The sequence below is a fragment of the Meleagris gallopavo genome, chromosome 22 (genome assembly GCF_000146605.3).
Source record: "Meleagris gallopavo isolate NT-WF06-2002-E0010 breed Aviagen turkey brand Nicholas breeding stock chromosome 22, Turkey_5.1, whole genome shotgun sequence".
NCBI lineage: Eukaryota > Metazoa > Chordata > Aves > Galliformes > Phasianidae > Meleagris > Meleagris gallopavo.
Window position 1 is genome coordinate 11538485 of NC_015032.2, and position 19755 is coordinate 11558239.

Below are 19755 nucleotides of genomic sequence, written 5' to 3' on the forward strand. Positions count from 1 at the left end.
GCTGCCCGCCGTGCTCCTGGCCCTGGCGCTGGGCGGCCCCGCGGCGCGGGCGCAGAACGAGACGGAGCCCATCGTCCTGGAGGGCAAGTGCCTGGTGGTGTGCGATTCCAACCCGACCACCGACGCCAAGGGCTCGTCCTCCTCCCCGCTGGGCATCTCGGTGAGGGCGGCCAACTCGAAGGTCGCCTTCTCGGCGGTCAGGAGCACCAACCACGAGCCCTCCGAGATGAGCAACAAGACGCGCATCATCTACTTCGACCAGGTGAGCTGGGGGTCCCGCGGGGCCGCGTTGTGCGCAACAGGTGCCGCCGCCCCCCCGCGTCCGCCGTTATTTCCCACCGGAGTTTGGGTCGCAGGGGAGGGGCGCAGCCCCGCACAGCGCTGCCCTCCGCTGTTCTCCCTTTGCCTCTCCGCCCTCAGAGACGGGGCAGCCCGCGGAGTGGGTGTGCGCAGCCTTCTAGAGGGGAAAGAGGAGCGATTTGCAGGGAAAAATCATTGAAGTTTTCTCTGAAAATCACAGCTTCGTAGCCCAGCCCCTCTCATCTCAATCACACACAAATACCAGCACGCGTTTAATACGAGCTCCTGCCCTAGGGCAGGTAACTGAGGCTGGTGCTCGCTTTAGTCCCTGTCTCCTATCGTAATGAACAGTAAATTGTGGTGACAGCTGGAGCCAGGCTTGTAGCACAGCTTTATGCTGTTTGCATCACCCCAACTTTGTGGGCATTCCTTTATGGCTTTCTAGGGTTGGGTCTGGCAGAAAAGAACCTGAAAATATCAATTAAAAATAGAGTATAATTAAGTGGGAAGAAATAAAAAGTAGGTATTAGAGGAGATATTTATCATACGGACGATGCACTTGTTTGGTGTGTTCCCCTCTGTTCCTTAAGTCTGTTTAACCAGACCCGAATTACAATAAGTGCTTACATAAAGAGGGCAGCAAAGGCTCCTGGCCAGATGGTGCTCATCCACCAGGCACTCCTGGAGCTCATCTGACTGAGCAGTGAATGAACTGTAGTGTTCCCGTATGTTCTTGCTTCCAGCTTGGTACTTCCAGGAATGTGGTGTAGAATTGGCCATTGCTTTGTATCCTGAACCAGTGTTCCACCTCCAGAATCAATGTTTTGATGTCATTTTTGGGGGATGATGAACAAAAATGTCTTTTCCCAGTATCCTCTAAATGTGTAGAATAAAGATCATGTAGGTGTGAGATGTAGCAAAGTAAGAAAGATTTTCCCTCAGCTTATTTATCGTAAGGCTGCACTGTAGATAGAACTAACATCCATTTTATGTATAATATTTCCATGCGAGTTGATAGAACAATGAATAAAAAAGATAAATGTAGATGGAAAATTTTCCTTGGGTGAATGGTTTCTCCATTTGAAAGTCTGTGTTTTGTGTAGTGCTGAATGCCTGTGCTAATTCCCACCTGTACTTCTCATTTGTAGATCCTAGTAAACGTGGGCAATTTTTTCACATTGGAATCTGTCTTTGTGTCACCAAGAAAAGGAATTTACAGCTTCAGTTTTCACGTGATTAAAGTCTACCAGAGCCAGACAATCCAGGTACGCCTATACAATCTTCTCATTGAATTGTTTATTCACAATAGAATCTAGCCTGAACACAGGAGTATTTAGTTCACTTTTGAAGAGGAATAGCTTAGTTTACGGCAACCTGTGGTGTATAGCTCCCAGCAGGGTGAATATATTTAAACTGAACAGCTGTAATGAGGCAGAATCCTCAGCTAAGATATGTTGGACAGCTTTGATGCGAGAACCAAATATCTGGGTGAGTATGGGGTATGAAACGGAATGAACTGAGTAAAATACGTCTCTAAATTTCACTTGGTTGCCTAAATACTATTGAAAAGTGATATTTTGCTACATGAGTCAGTGTGGGGATATGTAGCAGTTCTGTCTGTTCTGGTAGCCTCTCATCACCTGGCTGCTAGGTCATGGTGCCAGATGGATGCTCGCAAACCCAGCCTGCTGTGCACCAAGGCTGAGGTGGTTGGTTTTTTCTGCAACAACTAAAATGTTACATCTCTGTAGGGAACCTTTATAGCAGTTTAAACTTGCTTTGCCATTCAATACATAAAAGATGCCTCATGTACTAAAAAATGGTATAATTCTACTTTTTTCTGTAGCTTACCAGCAGCTGAACTACATAATTAAATATAAATTATTCTAAATTCCTGAACATTTCCTTGCTGAGCCAAAAGCAAATTGCTCAAAGCCCATTCCTTAATCTTTGCCCCAGGTCGTGCAATGCCTGTGACGTTTGTCCTGGCTTTCTAGATGTAGAATAATATCTTCTTTCCACCTACGAGGCCATTGGATCCACAGAAGAATCTGGTGCTTTTCCCCTGACTTGTCTTGACATTGAATATGTTTTTCAGTGTGACAGGGCTGAGACAAAGCTGATATCTGCAGGAGTGATCCCTGTGTGCAGCCCTGGCTTTGGGCTGCCAGTACTGAAAGGTGTGAATGGTGGAGAAGGCAGAGAACCTGGAGGGCAATTCCCTGCTTATGGCTTCGAGTCTTTGTTTCATTCAGGTCAAAAATAAAATCTGAGATGAAATAATGGCATCACCAACTCCCCTGTAATGGGCTATTTAATAAGCTCTGACTTGGTTCCTTTCACTCTCTTGAATACCAAGTGTTGAAATGGTCTGGAATGATGGATATCAGCCCTTGTTATTGAGTTTAAATTACACATTGCCAGGAAAGACGTCAGGGCTTTGGTTCTGGAAGTGCAGGGCAGACTTTGGTGTTTCACTGCCATGTACTCAAACCTGGGAGCTGGGGTGTGTAACAGAGAACATCATGGCCTGCCATGTGACCTACATCTTTCATCAATGAAGTTTTTCAGAAGTGATGGGTGGGTTTGGTTGGCTCCATTTTGGCACAGTTCACGTGAGACCACCTGAGGCAAAGCTGCAGTGTGCATCCTGATGAGGGGTCCTGCAGGGAAACCAACCAAGGAGAGAACAAAGAAAGCCATGCCTAGCCACGAGCAAACTCTTGGTGTCCTTTTGTGCACGTGTGATAGCAGCAGGGAGGACTGAAAGCACTGCCATGGAGCGAACCAGCTTGAGTCCCAGCTATGTGCAGCCTTAAACACCACTGACTTGGCAGAAGGCTCCTGTAAGTGATACCACTGCGCCCCCGAAACATCTGTTAGTGCCATTAAGTATCATTACACTGAAATTGGTTCCCTGGGGACATCTGATTAAGTGGATTTCCCAGATAAGTGAATCCCAAATCAGTGCCAGATTCTGCTGCCCTGACTTTTGCTGAGCAGTAATTTATTCTTCTGCGACTCCTGTTAAAACTGGTGGGAATGTGTGCAAGGCCAGAATACTCCTTTTGAACAGGCATTTCACCCCTTTGTGACTGCGTTATTGCTGTTTAAAAAGAAGAAAACTAACAGTTTGCCTCTGGGGAAATGGAGGTGTGTGGACCTGCCCATGCCCCTGGTCCTGCCTGTGGGTATTTGCACAGAACCTGTGTGATGCACTCGGAACAGGGGCTGAGCTGACTTCAGAAGTGTTCTGTGGAAGAATGGGTTCACTATTAAAACACAGCTGCTCATAAAGCTGAAGGTCTGTTCTAGACTTTAAAATGCAGCTATTGATAGAAGGGATGTTTATTTTGCTCTCAGTGGAGTGTAGACTCCCACTCTACCATGGGACTTCTGAAATGTAATTAGGTGCCTATAGTGCATCTCCAGGTGCCTATAAAATCTCATGAAAATGTTGTCTTTTCTAATGTATCTAAATGACCAGTGAAATGGGTAAAGTGGAGCTAAACTGATCTCCCAGGTCTGTGTTACCAGAGAATGAACACAAACGGGGCTGCCTGGCCAATAATTAACAGCACATGCAACCAATATCTCGTTATCCTTCACACTGATAATCCCCAGCCATTGCAGTTGGGATGATGTCCCACTGATTGCAGTCAGCTGCAGATCAAGGCCAGGAAACAAAAGGGCTTGTCCACAACATACCTGTAGCACTGTAGTTAATGTTCAGTGATATCTGTTGATTTTTTTTTTTTTTTTTGCTGTTAATTAGAGCTTCTCAGTGCTTTTTCTCATGCAGGTTAACTTGATGCTCAATGGGAAGCCAGTCATCTCTGCTTTTGCTGGGGACAAGGACGTCACTCGTGAAGCTGCCACTAATGGAGTCCTGCTCTATCTAGACAAGGAGGATAAGGTTTACCTGAAGCTGGAGAAAGGTAATCTGGTTGGTGGATGGCAGTATTCTACGTTTTCTGGCTTTCTGGTCTTTCCCCTGTAAAGTCAATTTTCCTGTGACGTTTGTCCGGTCGTGGAGTCGTCATTGCCTCTGTCACATGAAGATCATTCTGTCATCGTGGGATTGGTGTTTCCTTATTGGTTTTTCATGGGTGAATATGGATTCTCTTTATGGATTTTGGCCTCATCTGAACTACACAGAAGTTTCACAGAATTTTGTGTGTTTAACTACAATATATTTGGATTGAGACTAAAGCAGACGATAAATACCTATGCTTAATGTTACGGTCTAAAGCTGCCTGCAAATTTTATTCAGATTTCGTTTACTGGACTTATGGATTCCTGAGAGAAGTGGATTTTCTTTAATTGTGAAACAACTGGCAACCAGGTCCATAATTTAGCAGAATTTGAATTCATACTTCAATCAAGAGTTAGTGTGTTGCTGCCAAAGAACTGTATATTGATATATTGGTCATACATGTTTCAGTCACTGGGACTTAGCTAACATGAGTTATTCCATTGTCTTGAGAAAGGTAATTATTTATGCTAAGTGACTGACTTTAATTCTCCTCTGCTGTAGTGTATTGGATGGTTCACCCATATATTTATGCTCTGTCGCTGGCTATGATTGCATCTTGCCTGCAGAAAGCTAAGAAGGTGTGGCTGGATTTTAGTGGGATCTATAAGTTATTCCTCTCTTCCAAAAACAAGAGCAGCCGATGACCATTAAGAAAAATACTCTTATCAGGGTTAGAGGTGATCATCCAGGTGTGATTTTCAGAACAGCTTTGCTCTTCAGGAAATCTCACACTTTTCAATTTTAATTAATGTGATTGATAATAACTGCTGTATTGAAAACCTGAGGGATCCCTTCCTTAGACACAGATGCTTTATTAGCTGGATGTGTGTCCCCCTGTTTGTAATTATGCCCATTTTTCAAACCTTCTCTTGTGTTACAGGTATCATCTGGCTTTGCCTTAACTCCACAATTGTATATAATTTTAGATTGTATGCTTAACAAACCTGGAATCCAAATAGGCAGTACCTCACTTGGTGCAATATCTTTTTTGCTTTTTGTACAGGTCATACGAAGCTCATAAACTCACTGATTATGTCATTGTTATATAATAAAGATTAATATATGTTAGCTGGATTTTTGACCTTTGGATGTTGGAAGTCACTTCATGCTATTTTTTTATTGGATATAATTATTATATGCAAAGTATGAGCTTTTGGGATTCACAGGAAGTGCCCTGGGAGGCAGGCGAGCTGTCCTGGTTCAGTCTGGTGGAATCCTAGAGGTAATCAGAGTGATCCAGAAATAACCTATGCATTTTATTTGAAAGCAATTAGGCAGAAATCCTGGCTTTGAGGAAGTTAATGTTAAGAATCACATTGATTCCAAAGGATTTTGGATGAGATCTATGCTTTAGGTTTTGCCATCAGCATTAAACTCTGGTGCAATTAAACTGAATATCAATTGAAAATGATTTTCATGAGCTGGTAATGAAACCTCCCTTTCTCTTGCCCTTCAGTGATATGAAGTCTGCTCGTGGCTGATGGTTGATGCTTCCATTACAATTTTTGAGCATCGCTGGCAAAGAATTGTACCCAAATTCCTATTTTGTTTTTTGGCTCTGTGTTGTTTGAATCTCAGAAGGTGAGATGGGTACATTCCTATAGATAGGTCAGATGAGGAGGAGGTCGTTTGGTTGAGACCATATAGTCTCTGCACAGAGCACTGCAGTTTGGGTGGATGTGGAAGGACGTGGCAGGAAAGCAAATGATTTACTTCTCTAAAAAATACATTTGAAAATGTCCATTATGAGAGATCAGAATGTATCACTGCTACAGCAAATAAATGTGTGTGTGTGTATATATACGTTAAAAAAAAATCTGTGATTGCAGCACATAACATGCATGCTATTATGAAACATTTATTTTCCATAGGAGTTGATTTCAGAAGGGAACATCAGCACTTCTCTATTTTGTATAAAATCAGTGAAATCTGAAAGCTCACTTTTACCCATTGATATCTATGAAATGTAACTGAAACGCTGCTCCTGCACAGATGGAAGAGGAATGGTACTAAAAGTGTCTGTGTACTTTTTGGAATGATCAAATGTATCCAACTCCTTCAGTCTGTAAATGTATGATCTCTTAAAGCTGCCTTCAGCAATAATACTCAGCTCTTAACATACTGTTGATTTCCCCTTGGCAAAACGTTTCCTCTTGCTTCTGATTGATAACAGATATTTAAACTTGAACCAGAGACTGGGAAATCATTCAATTAAGAGATGCATTTTGATAGAAATGCCCTACATTTTTCTCCTTTGCCTCTAAAATGGCATCTCCTGCCCAGTTCTGCTGCTGGTGAAGGGGAGAAGCGCAGGGCAGTGGCTGGGAGCAGCAGGGTGAGGTGTGTGAAGTCACAGCTCCTGGTTAAAGGTCTCAGAAGCAGCAGTGGCTGTCTGACCACAGCTAGAGCTGCCTTGCAGAGCCCTCCCATTCTCTGGTCCCGCACTGCTGTTGTGTTGATTGGAGTTTCTCCCAGAAGAGCTGCTCAGAGGAGGTCACCTCGTGCAGAAGGAGCTGGGTTTGGGAACCGCTGCTTTTCTTCTCTGTGCGTTCCTTTTGCCTCTGTCTTCCCGTGTCCGTGCTGCAGCATCAGCTCTGTGGCTGGAACAGAAAAGCGTGAGCACATGAGAAAAGTTTCTGGCCAAGTGTGGTGCATGCATTCTTATCTCCTTATCTCTATTTATTTTCAACTTTTTCTCTGTATTTCATTTATTTTGGATCCGTGTTTGATTATGAAAATGAGGGAGGAAAAAAAACCAACTTATTTCCCTGCTCAGGTGATGTTTTGTAGCAGAGGCGGGCGTTGCCCTGTTCCCTTGCATTCACCCTACATCAAAGCAGCTCTGCTCTGCTTACTGGGAGACACAGAGCATGGAGGTGGCACACGGCTGTGGAGCCCAAACTGGTGATGTTTAAAAGAACCCAGGTAGCAGAAGGCACTGAGGCAGCTTGGAGCATTTCCTAAGCAGCTTTCTCTTTATGAAAGAAGGAAAAGCTAGCTTTGAATTATGGAGAAGAAAAACGTGACAGTTGTATTTATTTATTTATTTGTATTTGTTTTGCATTTTGTCACTTTCTGGTAGTGCTGGAGGTGATTCAGTCCCCATTCCCAGGCCCAGCACTGTACCTGGGCTCACACTGCCCCTCACTGCTGCTTGCCCCATTCATTCTGCTGAGCTGCTCTTTTTTTCTGATGTAAGGCAATTGTTCAAAGGGTGTTTTGGAATGAAGGGCAAATTGCTGCATCTCCTCTTCCTTATTATTTAGATCTTCCTTATTATTTAGATCTTCCTTATTATTTAGATCTTCCTTATTATTTAGATCTTCCTTATTATTTAGATCTTCCTTATTATTTAGATCTTCCTTATTATTTAGATCTGTTGCTGCATTCATCTTCCTGGAAAAACTAGATGGTTTTTAAGTGTCCTGAAACTCAACGTTAGCTATCAACTCTATATATTCATTTTTAGCTTAACTTTGTTTTTGTAAGCCCCCAGAAGGGCAGGTCTGTGGTACGTGCAGTACTTTTACAAGCAGAATTTAGGGTAGAGAAGATAAATGCAAGAAGCTGTGTGTCACAATTACAAGAAGAAAGCTAAACCATTAATAGGAAATATGGGCTGAGGCAGAAAAGCAGATCTATTTCCTCCTCCTTTTATAGGGGTTTCTGAGTCAGTAATATGCTTTACCTTAGCAATTCATTACAGTCTCCCATCATATTGCAAGAGCTCTTTATAATATTAAAACTCTTTGTCTTCTAAAGGCATTGTTAACCAGATGACACACAGTGCGTACAAGAAGATCCCCGGTGACAGAATGCAGTGGTTGGCACATGGCACAACATCGTATTTTTTGTGCTATTGCTGTGCAGATGGAAATGGCTCCTTTGAGGAAAGACATTGTCTTGGATGCTGAGCTGAAGTTATTTATCTGTTGCTGTTTGCCAATGAGGGGAAACCTTTCCTACCCAAGAGCTCTAAGGGAAACATGTGCAAAGAACAATGATAAAATCAGTCCCCATTATATAAGTGATGATGAGGATGATGGAAATGTGGCTCAAACAGTCTGCTTAGAGAAAGCTGTGATCTAAGGTGTCTGGAAGCAGTTTTCATCTGTTTTCATCTTTGCAGTTAGGGGAAGGGAAAATGCCACTTCCCTCATTTTTAATAGCTTATTTCCTTGACCCCCAACCCCGTTTTTTTTCCTTATGTCTTCTGCTTCAGATTAGCTGCAAAAAAAATATGGAATTGGAAATGATCTAAGAAAAGTTCATTTCTGAAGGGGGAATGTGGTTTGGTTTTGTCTTTATTTCCTGCGGTGTTTGTTGTGGGGAAAAAATAACCAAGAGGGGGCTGGTTTCTATGCAACCTGAGTTAACCCAATGCATTTTTGAGCTGCTGTCCAGTTTGGTGTTCTGCCTGACCATGTTCTGTTCATAGATGTGATACTTTTTTACCATGCGTGGTAGCGACCCGTACTGTAGAGGCTACAGTATTGTAATCTGATGGCCTTCATCCTGCTGAAGGAATCTAGGTGTAGAAGCATAGAGCAGAGCACTGGAGATCGGCTAATAAAGCAGCTTTGTTTCTGTACCCGCACGTATGCCAGAATTTATTGCTACCCCTGGGCTGTTTGTGGTGCAGAGGGCAAATGTGGGTGTGAACACTGACCGACCCAAAAACGAGCTGAATTCCAGCTGCATAACAAAACTGTGCTCTGATGGCACTATGGAGACCTGATGGTAGAAGGGAGGTCTATGCTGGGCCAGTGTTAGGGCACTGAGTGAGTTCTGATCAGTTTATGGCAGCTGGATGTGCTCCTAGGCCCTCCTTAAATCTTACTCTGTTTAAACATATAGATTTTTTTCTTTTTCTTTTTTTTTTTTCAAATGGAGCTCTGTTTACAGTGAACATATTCTCAAACAAAGGCAGGCTTTATTAACGTTGTCTGACAGTAAAGTTAAGAAAGGTTTTCTGAGTAAATAGCAAGGCTAAATTTCTCAAGTTGAAGGCATGCAATTATGCAGCCAAGCAGACTAAAATCAAGGCACATCTGTGCTCTGCAGATTTATAGCAAAAAAGGAAGATAACCTGATGTACACATTTAAAGAAACTGCACTGCTCATTTCTCTGGGAGAAATAGATTCTGGTTCATTTCCAGAAAGCAAAACTGTGGCCCAAATAAAGAACAGACCTGAAGAACGATTGTGTGAAACATGGGAATATTGAGGTGGTCAGTGCTGTAGAAGAGAGGAGAATTCTACTGTGCCATCCTGCTTTTTGGTTTTTGTTGCCCACTTAATTGGATTCCTGCAAGAAGAATAAAGGTTTCTGGAGAAGATAGTGCCAAGACCATCTATCTTAACAGTATTGAATTCAAGACAGCTAAGTCAGATAGTCTAGGCTTAGTCTATTATAAACTGTGACTCACCGGGTGTGATTCAGCTGTCATGTACATTTTGAACAGGAATTACTTAACTGCATGAGTATGGAAGATACTTTTCTTTAGGTCTCTTAGGCGGCTGAGGGCATACAACTTTGAATGAGAATGTTAGAAACTGAGAAAAAGCTGACTTCAATATTCTGACTTGCAGACTGTAATCCGTGCTACCAGTTTGTGTAAGTAATTTGTATTGAATTTTATGCACGTATATTTGATGAAAAAAGCTGTGAGATTTTTGTACCTGTCAATATCAGTCTTGGCTAAGACACAGAATTGGCTTGAATGGGGTTTCCAGTAAAGGTGGCATGCAAGATAACATTTGTGAGCATTTCTAAGCTCTGATTTGTCAGTGAGTCACCATTACGTGAGAATTTTGCTGAGCACACACTCTAAGGATTTCAAGATGAGAGACCTGTTCAGTAGAGCTGGACAAAAGGTAGCAAGAGCCTTTCGTGGAGAAAAAAACGAGATGTCTCACAACTTTATTTTCCTTCAGACATCTGCAAGCTTCAAAAAGTAGCAAGAAAAAGCCTTTGCAAAAACATCCTTGCCTATGGGAACATCATGATATCGCATCAGCTTAGAGCCATCCAACTTATATTCTGCTTTCCCTTGGGTTTGAGTCTTCTAGACCTCACTGTTACCCTGAAAGGCACTTGGTTATTGGGTGGTAGATAACGAGGGGAATGCCACTGGAGTAGCAGTACCTGTCCAGATCAGCACAGCGCTCAATCCAACATGCCATGAGATGGGTGCAGGACGGCTCATTGCTTCCCTCACCTGTTGGGGTGTACGTGTGTTACTGCAGGTCTGCACCGAAGGTGAGAAATTTGTCTGTCTTGTGCTGTTACGAGAGGCTGTCGGTAGAAATGTCATCTCGTACCTTCCTAGTAGCAATGGAAGCATACTGTAAATGAATGAGGAACCATTTTGGGCACTGCAGGGCTGTGCATCTTCAGGAGCAAGGCAGGGTTGCCTGTGAGCTCTGTAAGCTCAGTCTTTTTGCCTATAGTGTAAATCTAAATGTAAGGTGTTCAAAAGGCATTGCTAGTATTTTTTTTTTTCTTTTTTTCTTCTGGAAACCTCAGCTAAAGAATTTGGTTTTCATGATGCCCCTTAGGATCACCACAAAGTAATAAGTCAGCATCATTTTCTAGCTGCAGTTGATAACATTTATTGCTAATTCTTTAAACACTTCTTTAAAGGAAAACAAGTCTGCAACCTGCATTGCACCCACAGGAATAATCTTTATTTTCCTCTGTTTGGTAATTCAATTGTGGCTTGTAATCTTGTGCAGTTGTAGCAAAAAAAAAAAGTATACAGTCAACTCCAATCTGTCACGAGGAAAGTAAAAAGTGCTTACCACTACCAGTATAGTAAATCCTGGCTGCTTTATTAAATAAATGTAGAATTTCACTTGGAAGCCTTAAGGAAGAGTTTAGAACATCTGAACAATTTAGCACATTTTAAAGCTGAATGAAGACTGATTTAATTTTAGGGTGAGATTTAAACTGGTGGCATACCAAATCCAACTTACTTAAATTAATTTGAGAAGTGTAGGCATTATTTATGTCTTCTGAATTGTGAAAAGTGATCTGGTCTACCAGATAAATTCTGGACTATCATAATCTTTTCAGTACTGCAAAAGTAAAGACTCTAAGAAAGATCCCTCGACTATTTAGAACTGTAAGTCGGAGAGAGTGAGACTGATAAAACCATTACAAGAGAAATTCAGTGCTCGGGTGGAATGGTGCAGCTAACGTTGAAAAATAGCCCTTTAGTTCCAGCAGGAGCAGCACTGCTGAATTTCCTTTCAGTATAAGGTGTGCTGGGGAACAAGGCCCAGCAGGAGCACGGGGGGGACAGAGTCTGAGGGCTGTGCCTGTAAGAACTGCACTGTGCTGGCAGTTTGGTGGTGCCTGGGGTTGTGACAAGAGCCCATGGCAAGAGCCATTCCAGTGTTGCACTTAAACACAAGCCCATAGCAAACTGCTGGCTATGGAGAGATGCATGCATGAGAAACAAGCAGGGCTGTAAGAGGCTTTTTCAAATCAGCGTTGTATGTTTCCTTGGTAGAATGTGCAATTCTCTGTTTCTTATGTTGTGTGTTGTAGTTGTGCCTACTTATGAGAAACTAAACTGATTTTTATCAATTTGATTTACAAAAAGAAGTATTTTTCCAGCAGCTGGATTTAGTAATGGTGTCCAATGGAATAGCTTTTGTTGTGTTCAATCAATGATATCAATTTTCCTTTAAATGTAAAGATTGCACAGTTCAACAGGGGGAACAGTATTTTAAAGATGAAGTGACTGCGTGGTTTGCTGAGCTCTCTTCTAAGTAAATCACCCTTTGTTTAGCAGTTTTGTCAGGCATGAACCTCATGAATTAGTGGCTTTTGGTACTCAATGATGAAAGCTTTATAATATGTTGAAACAAAGCTCTTAGCACTTTTCAAGGCCTCAGTATGCATTCCAGGTTATTTTTTTCTAGTTAACTTTAGGTAGCTAATTAAAAGCTAGGTTTCTTTTGATTTGCTTCTCCTTGAATATAAGAAATGTCAGACAGAGGGGACCGTGTACCCCAAGTAACTAATTTCCCTATGTAAGGAACTGAAAGGAGTGAAGTATTTAATTGAAATGATTAGGCTGGAATCCAGCTGAAGGATAAAGGCCAATTTCATTCTGGACTGACACTTCTGAGAAACCTTTAATGGAAAATGTCGGAATGGATTTTTAGCACCAAAGAGAATTGCAGAAAGTGGAGTGTCTGACCATCCACAGCAGTGAAGGTTGGATTTGATCTTTTTGTCCTTGTTGCAAAGAAAGGCTGACATCTCAGGAGAGCTGGTGTTGGTTTCTGCTCCTCATGGTTGCTGCATGCTGCTTGAAGCTCAGCTCAGAAATCTGGAAGGTTGGTGAGCCTTAAAATCATTTGTATTTTTAATCTAAATGCCATTAATGCTTTTGCACACCCTTTGCTTCTAATAGAAAAGAGATGTGAGCTTGCTGCAAGGTGTAAAACAGCTATATGTCATAGCCAAAAATATACTGAATATTTTCACAGCCACTCTACCTAGTCAGTATAAGAAAATGAAGGTATGGGGAACAAAGAAGACCCCCTGCTTGAATCTTTGGAGTGAAATCTGCTCCTGTATGGAGAGCTGAGTTTAGTGGGGATGCAGAGACTCATAAGTCCTTCCTCTGGTGCTGTAGAGGGGGTAAAATTAATGATGGGGCAGTTAGAAAGAAACTGGAGCAAGAATTGAACTGGGGAATAGGAAATTTCACTGCTAAATGTCTCATGAACAATTAAGCTGCAGATGATATATCTAATGTAAAAATAAATAAATAAATAAATTCAAACCATGACAAAGGAACCAAATACCTTTTTCTGATAGAGGAAGATATTAATAAATTAGTGCAACACTGACTTTCTGAGTATTTTTGTAGGAGCTAAGGAAGGACAAACACAAAGGTGGGTTGGACTGTGACTGTCCTGTACTCTATATGTATTTGGGTTTGCTCTGTGCTGTCCTCTACAGAGCTATTTCTACTCCCTTGAGAGTCACTACAGCAAGGTGTTGGCAAGGCAGGTTAGAAATGCTAGTTCTTCATACAGCTTGCTTTGAGGATGTCTCCGAGAAGATGATTGTGAGCAAGGGTTGTGTTTGGTGACTTTGTCTTCCTAGCAGAACAGCTACTATCACATAATGCACACTGATGGCTGCAATCTTACAGATTGAATGGCAGATTCGTAGTAGCACAGTTGAGTACATTTCTTTTCACATTTACTGTTTTTTTTTTTTTATGAAATCAGTGTGGCTGCACTGATTTATTCCACCTGGAGACCTGGACCATATGCTGTAATAAAGTTTCAAGGAGAAGACCAAGATGGTGTAGAGCTGGGGTTTCTCTGGCACTCAGTTCATGCTTGTGTCAGTCTTTCTAACATCAGCCCCTATTAATATTGCCTCCATAACATAACACATTTGATAGCCTATAGTTCAATAGCAGTCAACTGGTGTACCTACCTCTACTCTGATATTTTAATTCCATTAAGAAAATAATTGTAAAAGGAATATGGTGACAACCTCGTTCTCTCAATGATGTCCTACTGCTGTTCATGTGCCACGGAAGCCAAGGAGAAGGAAAGGACATACAACTGCCTTGAAGGCTTCTGACAGCCATATTGCTCAAATACGAGCAAATTCTTACACTCTTTGTTCAGGGTCACAATTAGTGAAAACCAAAGTGTCTGCAGCTGCATTTAATACAGTAAATTATTAGGTAATTAACCCTAAGGCACCCTCCTCAGAATCTCTAGCTTCTAACTGTAGCTGAGAGCATCTTTCAAATGCAGCATTACATATGACTGCATCACTGTTTAATTACAAACAGAGCAAGCCTCTAATGCAATCTGAGGGATTTAGATGGTGCTAATGGAGAATGGAGAAGGAAGAGGGAAAGAGAAAGATAGAGAGAATGAAATCATCTTTCATCAGAGAAGAAAGACAAAGGCTCATATATAACAAGGATGCAAATAAAAGAACATCTAGACAAAGGACTCCTTGCTTGCAAGCAGATTCATTTTATTATGTTTATTATTGCATTTGTTCTCTTTCACAAGCAGAAGTGTTTTATGTTTAATAAAACAGGGATAATAAATGTTTAAACCAGCCTATCTATAAATAAAACTGAGATTTTCAAAATCCCTATTAGCCAACCCTTTTCTGGGGTTAGAGCAGAAGGCTGGCCGTAGCAATGCCAGGGACCTGCGAGCTTAGAAGCATAGACTCACTAAGGCTGGAAAAGACCCACAGGATCACCTGGTCCAATCATCCACTGATCACCAATAGCTCCCACTAAACCATGTCCCTCAACACAAAATCCAAACGCCCCTTGAACACCTCTAGGGTTGGTGACTCCACCACCTCCCTGGGCAGCCCAATCCAGTGCTGACCCCTCTTTCAGAGAAGTAGTATTTCCTAACATCCAGCCTAAATCTCCCCTGGTGCAGCTTGAAGCCATTCCCTCTAGTCCTGCCACCAGTTACACAAGAGAAGAGGCTGACCCCCAGCTCACTACAACCTCACTTCAGGTAGTTAGAGAGCAATAAGGTCTCCCCTGAGCCTCCTCTTCTCCAGGCTGAGCAATCCCAGCTCCTTCAGCTGCTCCTCATAAGGCCCGTGCTCCAGACCCCTCACCAGCCTTGTTGCCCTTCTTTGAAGATGCTCCAGGGCCTCAATGTCTCTCTCGCAGTGAAGCTTGAAGCTGATACGAGTGGAAGTACATTCAGAGCAGCAGCAGCACAACTGGGATGGGCAGAGGATCCAGCCTTCCCCCAGGCACTACAAAGGACTGGGACTGCTTAGATTTCCTGATGTAGTAGTGCTGATGAGAGGGGGAAAAAGTACACACATTAATAACATATTGCTGGCCATACGGCTGCTTCAAGAGAGCAACTATGGATCATTCTCACATCATTTGAGAGGGAATGAAGACGATAGGAAGAAGGAATAGGTCTGATGTCAAGGATGAGATCTGCCATTAGACTGCAGCATTAAAAATATACTTCAAGATTTCTACACATACAAAAAAGCAGCAGTAGGGCTGTTAAACCCCTCACAGGCCTGAATAAAACCTGTTGGCATTAATATTGGGGTTTGGTTTCCGCTGAGCACAGCTCAAAGGATGGGGTTTATTTCTGCTAGTGAAAGCGGTGACACTTACTGGAGGGATCTGGATAAGCGAGGAGGAGTAGAATCTGCAGCTTCACATACTGCTGGCAGTGCTGGGCTGTACCAGCTCCCCACAGCTGAGTGAGAACTGCAGGCTTCTTTAAACAGGGGAGCTGTATTTGCAGTTCCCCCACCACAACGGCAAGTATAAATGCAAGCATCAGCACAGGAGTAAAGGGTTGTGAGAAAATAGCAGGAAACAAGGCTTCACGTGGTGGATTATTCATCTCCTGTGCTGCAGCTTTGTATGCTGGCATATAATATAACAACTGCAAATATTGCACTCCGTGCACTTAAATACACTAAATAACATTTATCAAACTGTTAGTGCTAAGAAAACAGGTTTAGGAATAAAACTCAGGGCTGTAGAGTCTGGGTCTGCTGAACTCACAGATGGTGCTGCAGGGAGAGGAATGCAGGCAGATGCCCAAGAACCAAACCCCTGCCCAAGAGGGGCAGATGGATGCACCCATTTTCAGTGGGAATTTTCTCTGTAGCTGCTGGAAGATTTGACCCCAAACAAACACTGGTTTAAGAGGACAGGAAAAAAAAAAAGAGATGGATGAGTTCTGCCAGTTCCAACAACTCAGCACAGCTGCTACTACTCACAGGACATCTCTCAGGACTCAACAAGAAGTGATTATTTTCCTCTGTAATTTCACTTGTCAGTGAACAGCAAAAGCCAGCAAGCACCACATGAATCTCAGCTTCAAAAATGTCTTGCTACAAAATGGCTATTCCTCCAGGAGCTGAGCAGTATAGGTCAGGTGCAGACGCTGTCTGAGTCTTTCATTAGAAGGCAAGGAAAAGGAATGAGGATTTTTCCTTCTGATCTTGATTCAGAGTCAGCTGGAATTTGGCTCTGCATGGGAACCAGTGCTAGATGTGCTATCTTTCCCTTCTCATGCATCTTCCTCAGCACCAGCCACACATAATAAATCAGAAGTTGTACTCACCTGAGGTCCCTTCCTCTTCTAACCAAGCTGAGCAGAGTGAAATCCCAGGCCAGAGGCAGAGCTGGAACAAACATTCTCAATATTCTGCACTTCACAACCGGGACAAACTGCTGAAGCTTCACTGACTTCAACAGTACCGAGGCAACTTGCTCTGCTTCAGGGTGTGTCCTCACTTCTAGAAAGGAAAGAAGTCTGCTGTGGGATGCAGACAAAACAACCCACCTGGCAGCCACGCCAGCTGGCCCTCCAAAGCCAGCAGCAGAGATTCCTACATGATAAGCATCACCTTCTTGTGGTGCAGATGATGCTCCAATGGGTAACATGGTGCCATCAGTGTGTAGAAGAGGACCTCACTGTTTACTTGAGCCCACAGGGCCCTCCTGTGAGACTCAAGTTGTATAAAGGCTTTCCTGTGGTTACATTTAGTCTCTTCTCTCATACATGAATGAGTCAATTTGAGCTCACTGAGGGGAAGTGGAGGAGGTGGAACACAGATTTTTCTCATCAGGAATTCCTGAGGACTCTCTGATTTTTTGCTCTGTCTGTGGTAATAGCTTTGGACGATTTAAAAGACATGAGTTGCATCTTATGGGATAAAGGTGTAACACATGCATTCACAAAGAAAATCAAAGCAGATCAGTGTACATGTGGGTACTCAGGGATCACTCTGAAATGACCATACAACTCATGGCTATAAAGCAACAGAGTTGTTGAAGCAAGGAACTGACTGACTTCACCTGTGTGTTCTTACACTGACTTGTAAATATTCTCAGATGGACCCTTATGTATGTTGCTGAGTATCCCAGAGAGATAAGCTCTCAACCAGAGTTCCCCTAGGCTTGATGATACAGAGGGGGGTGCTAAAGCATGGTATCACTTACAATACTGAAGTTCTAGCAATCTACCAGAGCCTTCATTACTTAAATAATTATTAGGTGCCCGATCTGATTAATTTGCTCCATCTGAAGTCAAGGTGCACTTTTCAAGGTTTTTTTTTTTTTTTAATAGAATAAAACTGTGATAGATTTTTCTACTTTGCATTTCTAACTTGTAGCTTAGAGAGGAAAAAGTTGTGTAAAAGCACATGGGCTGCAGCCCCTGACTTTATTTTCACTTTCTCAGCTACAGAAAAGAGTAGCCAGTCAACAGGAAACACAGTTTTTGACCGCATGAAAGCTACTTTTTGCAATTCTAGGTGATTGTAACAAGTCTATTGAAGAATTTGTATTCCTGTGGTACTGTCCAAATGCTGGTATTTTTCAAATTACACACTGGATACAAATACTGCAAGGAACAGCCTTTTTCCAGCACCTTGGAATGGGCTCCTGTGCCCTTATCCACGCTGAATAGATACTTTATTGAAGAGCAAAGCTATTGACTTACTTCAGAGGTATTATTTACAGTATCAAGTTTTAAGACACTCAAATCACCCTGAAATTATTTTCTCCCCTTGGTTTCCGCCAGTTAATAGACAGAACAGAATGGGCCCAGCATCATAACACCCAGAACGGGATCGAGAGCTCCAAAGGCTTCTGCATTCACTAAATCAGGAAGTACTTCACTCAGCAAAAACAGAATTTTTCCACTTTAGAAAGTCAGTACAAAAACTTTCACACTGACCTGGAAACTTCCTTGGCTGTGATTCTGGATGTCTGAGGAACTGGACTCTGGTTGTGTTTTTGTGCCATAGGCAGAAAGACACAAAAGGAGACCTATGCTATCTGTGCTCTGACCCACCAGGAACCAAGCATTCTTTGTTTTGCTAGGTCTAAAACTGAGGGAGTAAAAGCTGTAATGACTTTCTTACTACTAATTAATTTCCTAGTTTAAAAAAAAAAAAAAAAGAAGCTAATTTCTAACGTGATTAAGAATATGCTCAACTCCCACTGCATTCAGGAACTGTTAAGAACACGTTCATGGTTTGCTGGATAAAAAGGGACTTCCCTCCAACCTATTTATAGCTCTGCTAAATCAAAGGATTTCTCACAGTCTCACCCCAAACTAGAAAAGCACCAAACCAGGCAGCACTTTTGCCTACAGTGGTAACATGCTGCCTTGTAACATGATAGCAATATGTTACAACAAAGCAGTAAAGGCCCAGGCTGAAGCAGGTGAAAAATGTGCTCAGATGCAACAACCATTAGCACAGAAGCAAAGGAAACAAGTTGCTTACCTTCAGAAGGCCTTAGGTAGGCAGGAATTGCCAGTAAGATATACTTGCTTTCACTGTCAACCCTTAAATGAGGGCTGGAAGGGGTGGATCCTGGCTCCAGCCCTTCTGGTCACTCAAGTACACTGCATGCACCTGAGCTCCTTTGGGTTGGCCCTGCCTTCCCACCAGGTGTTCCATCACTAATGCAAGTCAGTTTGTTGTCCATCAGCCTCACAGAGTGGTTCAGGTATTTGTTCATATGTATTTACTTCAGAAGCTGAAGCTGTCCAGGTGAACACAGGGAGGCCACTGTGAGTGCTGGTTCAGCAGGGTTGGGTAGAGCCCCATGGAACATCACTGTGCACCTTCTGTGTTTTAAATCCCATTAGGTGCTGCCATGCACTCAGTTCCAATTGGCTCTCTGATAAGTGAAATTCCTTGCAGGCACATAATGAGGATTTGGTATTTTCTTGATAGAAAACACTAATACTGAAGGAGCTGGTAGAGGAGGGGGAAGTACCAAGAGAGACTGTTGAGTTTTTATCTTGCAATCTGTCAATAATCATGAATTGTTGCCCTGGGAGGAAGGCAGTGAAAGAAACCAGGAAAAGAAATCAGAACAGCAGGTGAGGTGAGACCTGTGAGAGCAAAAGGGATAAGAAGAGAAGAGAAAAGAAAACTAAACCAACCTTTCTCCTCCTTTACAAGACACTTTAGTAACCGACTTATTAGTCTGTTTCTTTAGGGAAAAGCAACAGCAAAAACCAATTTGTAATTAATTTTCTTCCTAACAAACTTTATAATGATTCCTAATAGCTATTTATTTTGGCAGCGTTACAAAGCAGCAGTCACTGCTCCACGCAGCTGAGGAGTTACCATCGAGGGCACCTGCCTGCACATCTACCGGGTGCTGAGCAGCCATGCACTGATGGGCACTGCAGCTCCCCGGGTTCTTTGGTTTCCTCCCAGGGAAAATGAAGGGCTGCATAGAGTCCAGTTCCCTCTGTGCACCCTGGCTGGGAGATGCCACAATGCAGGACTGCCATGAGGAGCTGCAGTTTGGACACTATCAAGTGCACTCATCTGTAGGTATTACTGAAGGAATGTGACTCATATGAAGCATATGAAAAAG

The 19755-nt window shown here is 42.6% G+C and overlaps 1 protein-coding gene and 1 long non-coding RNA gene across 2 annotated transcripts; one reads left to right on the forward strand and one right to left on the reverse strand.

Annotated features, from left to right (window-relative positions):
• Window positions 1-4: 4 nt before the first annotated feature.
• Window positions 5-5410, forward strand: CBLN4 (cerebellin 4 precursor; the record flags this gene model as incomplete). Its single annotated transcript, XM_031556609.1, has 3 exons — window positions 5-262; window positions 1449-1565; window positions 4103-5410. Coding segments are annotated over 3 exons (573 nt in total), but the record flags the coding sequence as incomplete, so codon positions are not given.
• Window positions 5411-14954: 9544 nt separating this feature from the next.
• Window positions 14955-17430, reverse strand: LOC109370806. Its single transcript, XR_002121235.1, has 3 exons — window positions 16758-17430; window positions 16472-16646; window positions 14955-15168 (listed from the first exon to the last, which is right to left on the reverse strand). It is a non-coding gene; the product is annotated as an uncharacterized LOC109370806 (long non-coding RNA).
• Between the last annotated feature and the right edge of the window lie 2325 nt (window positions 17431-19755).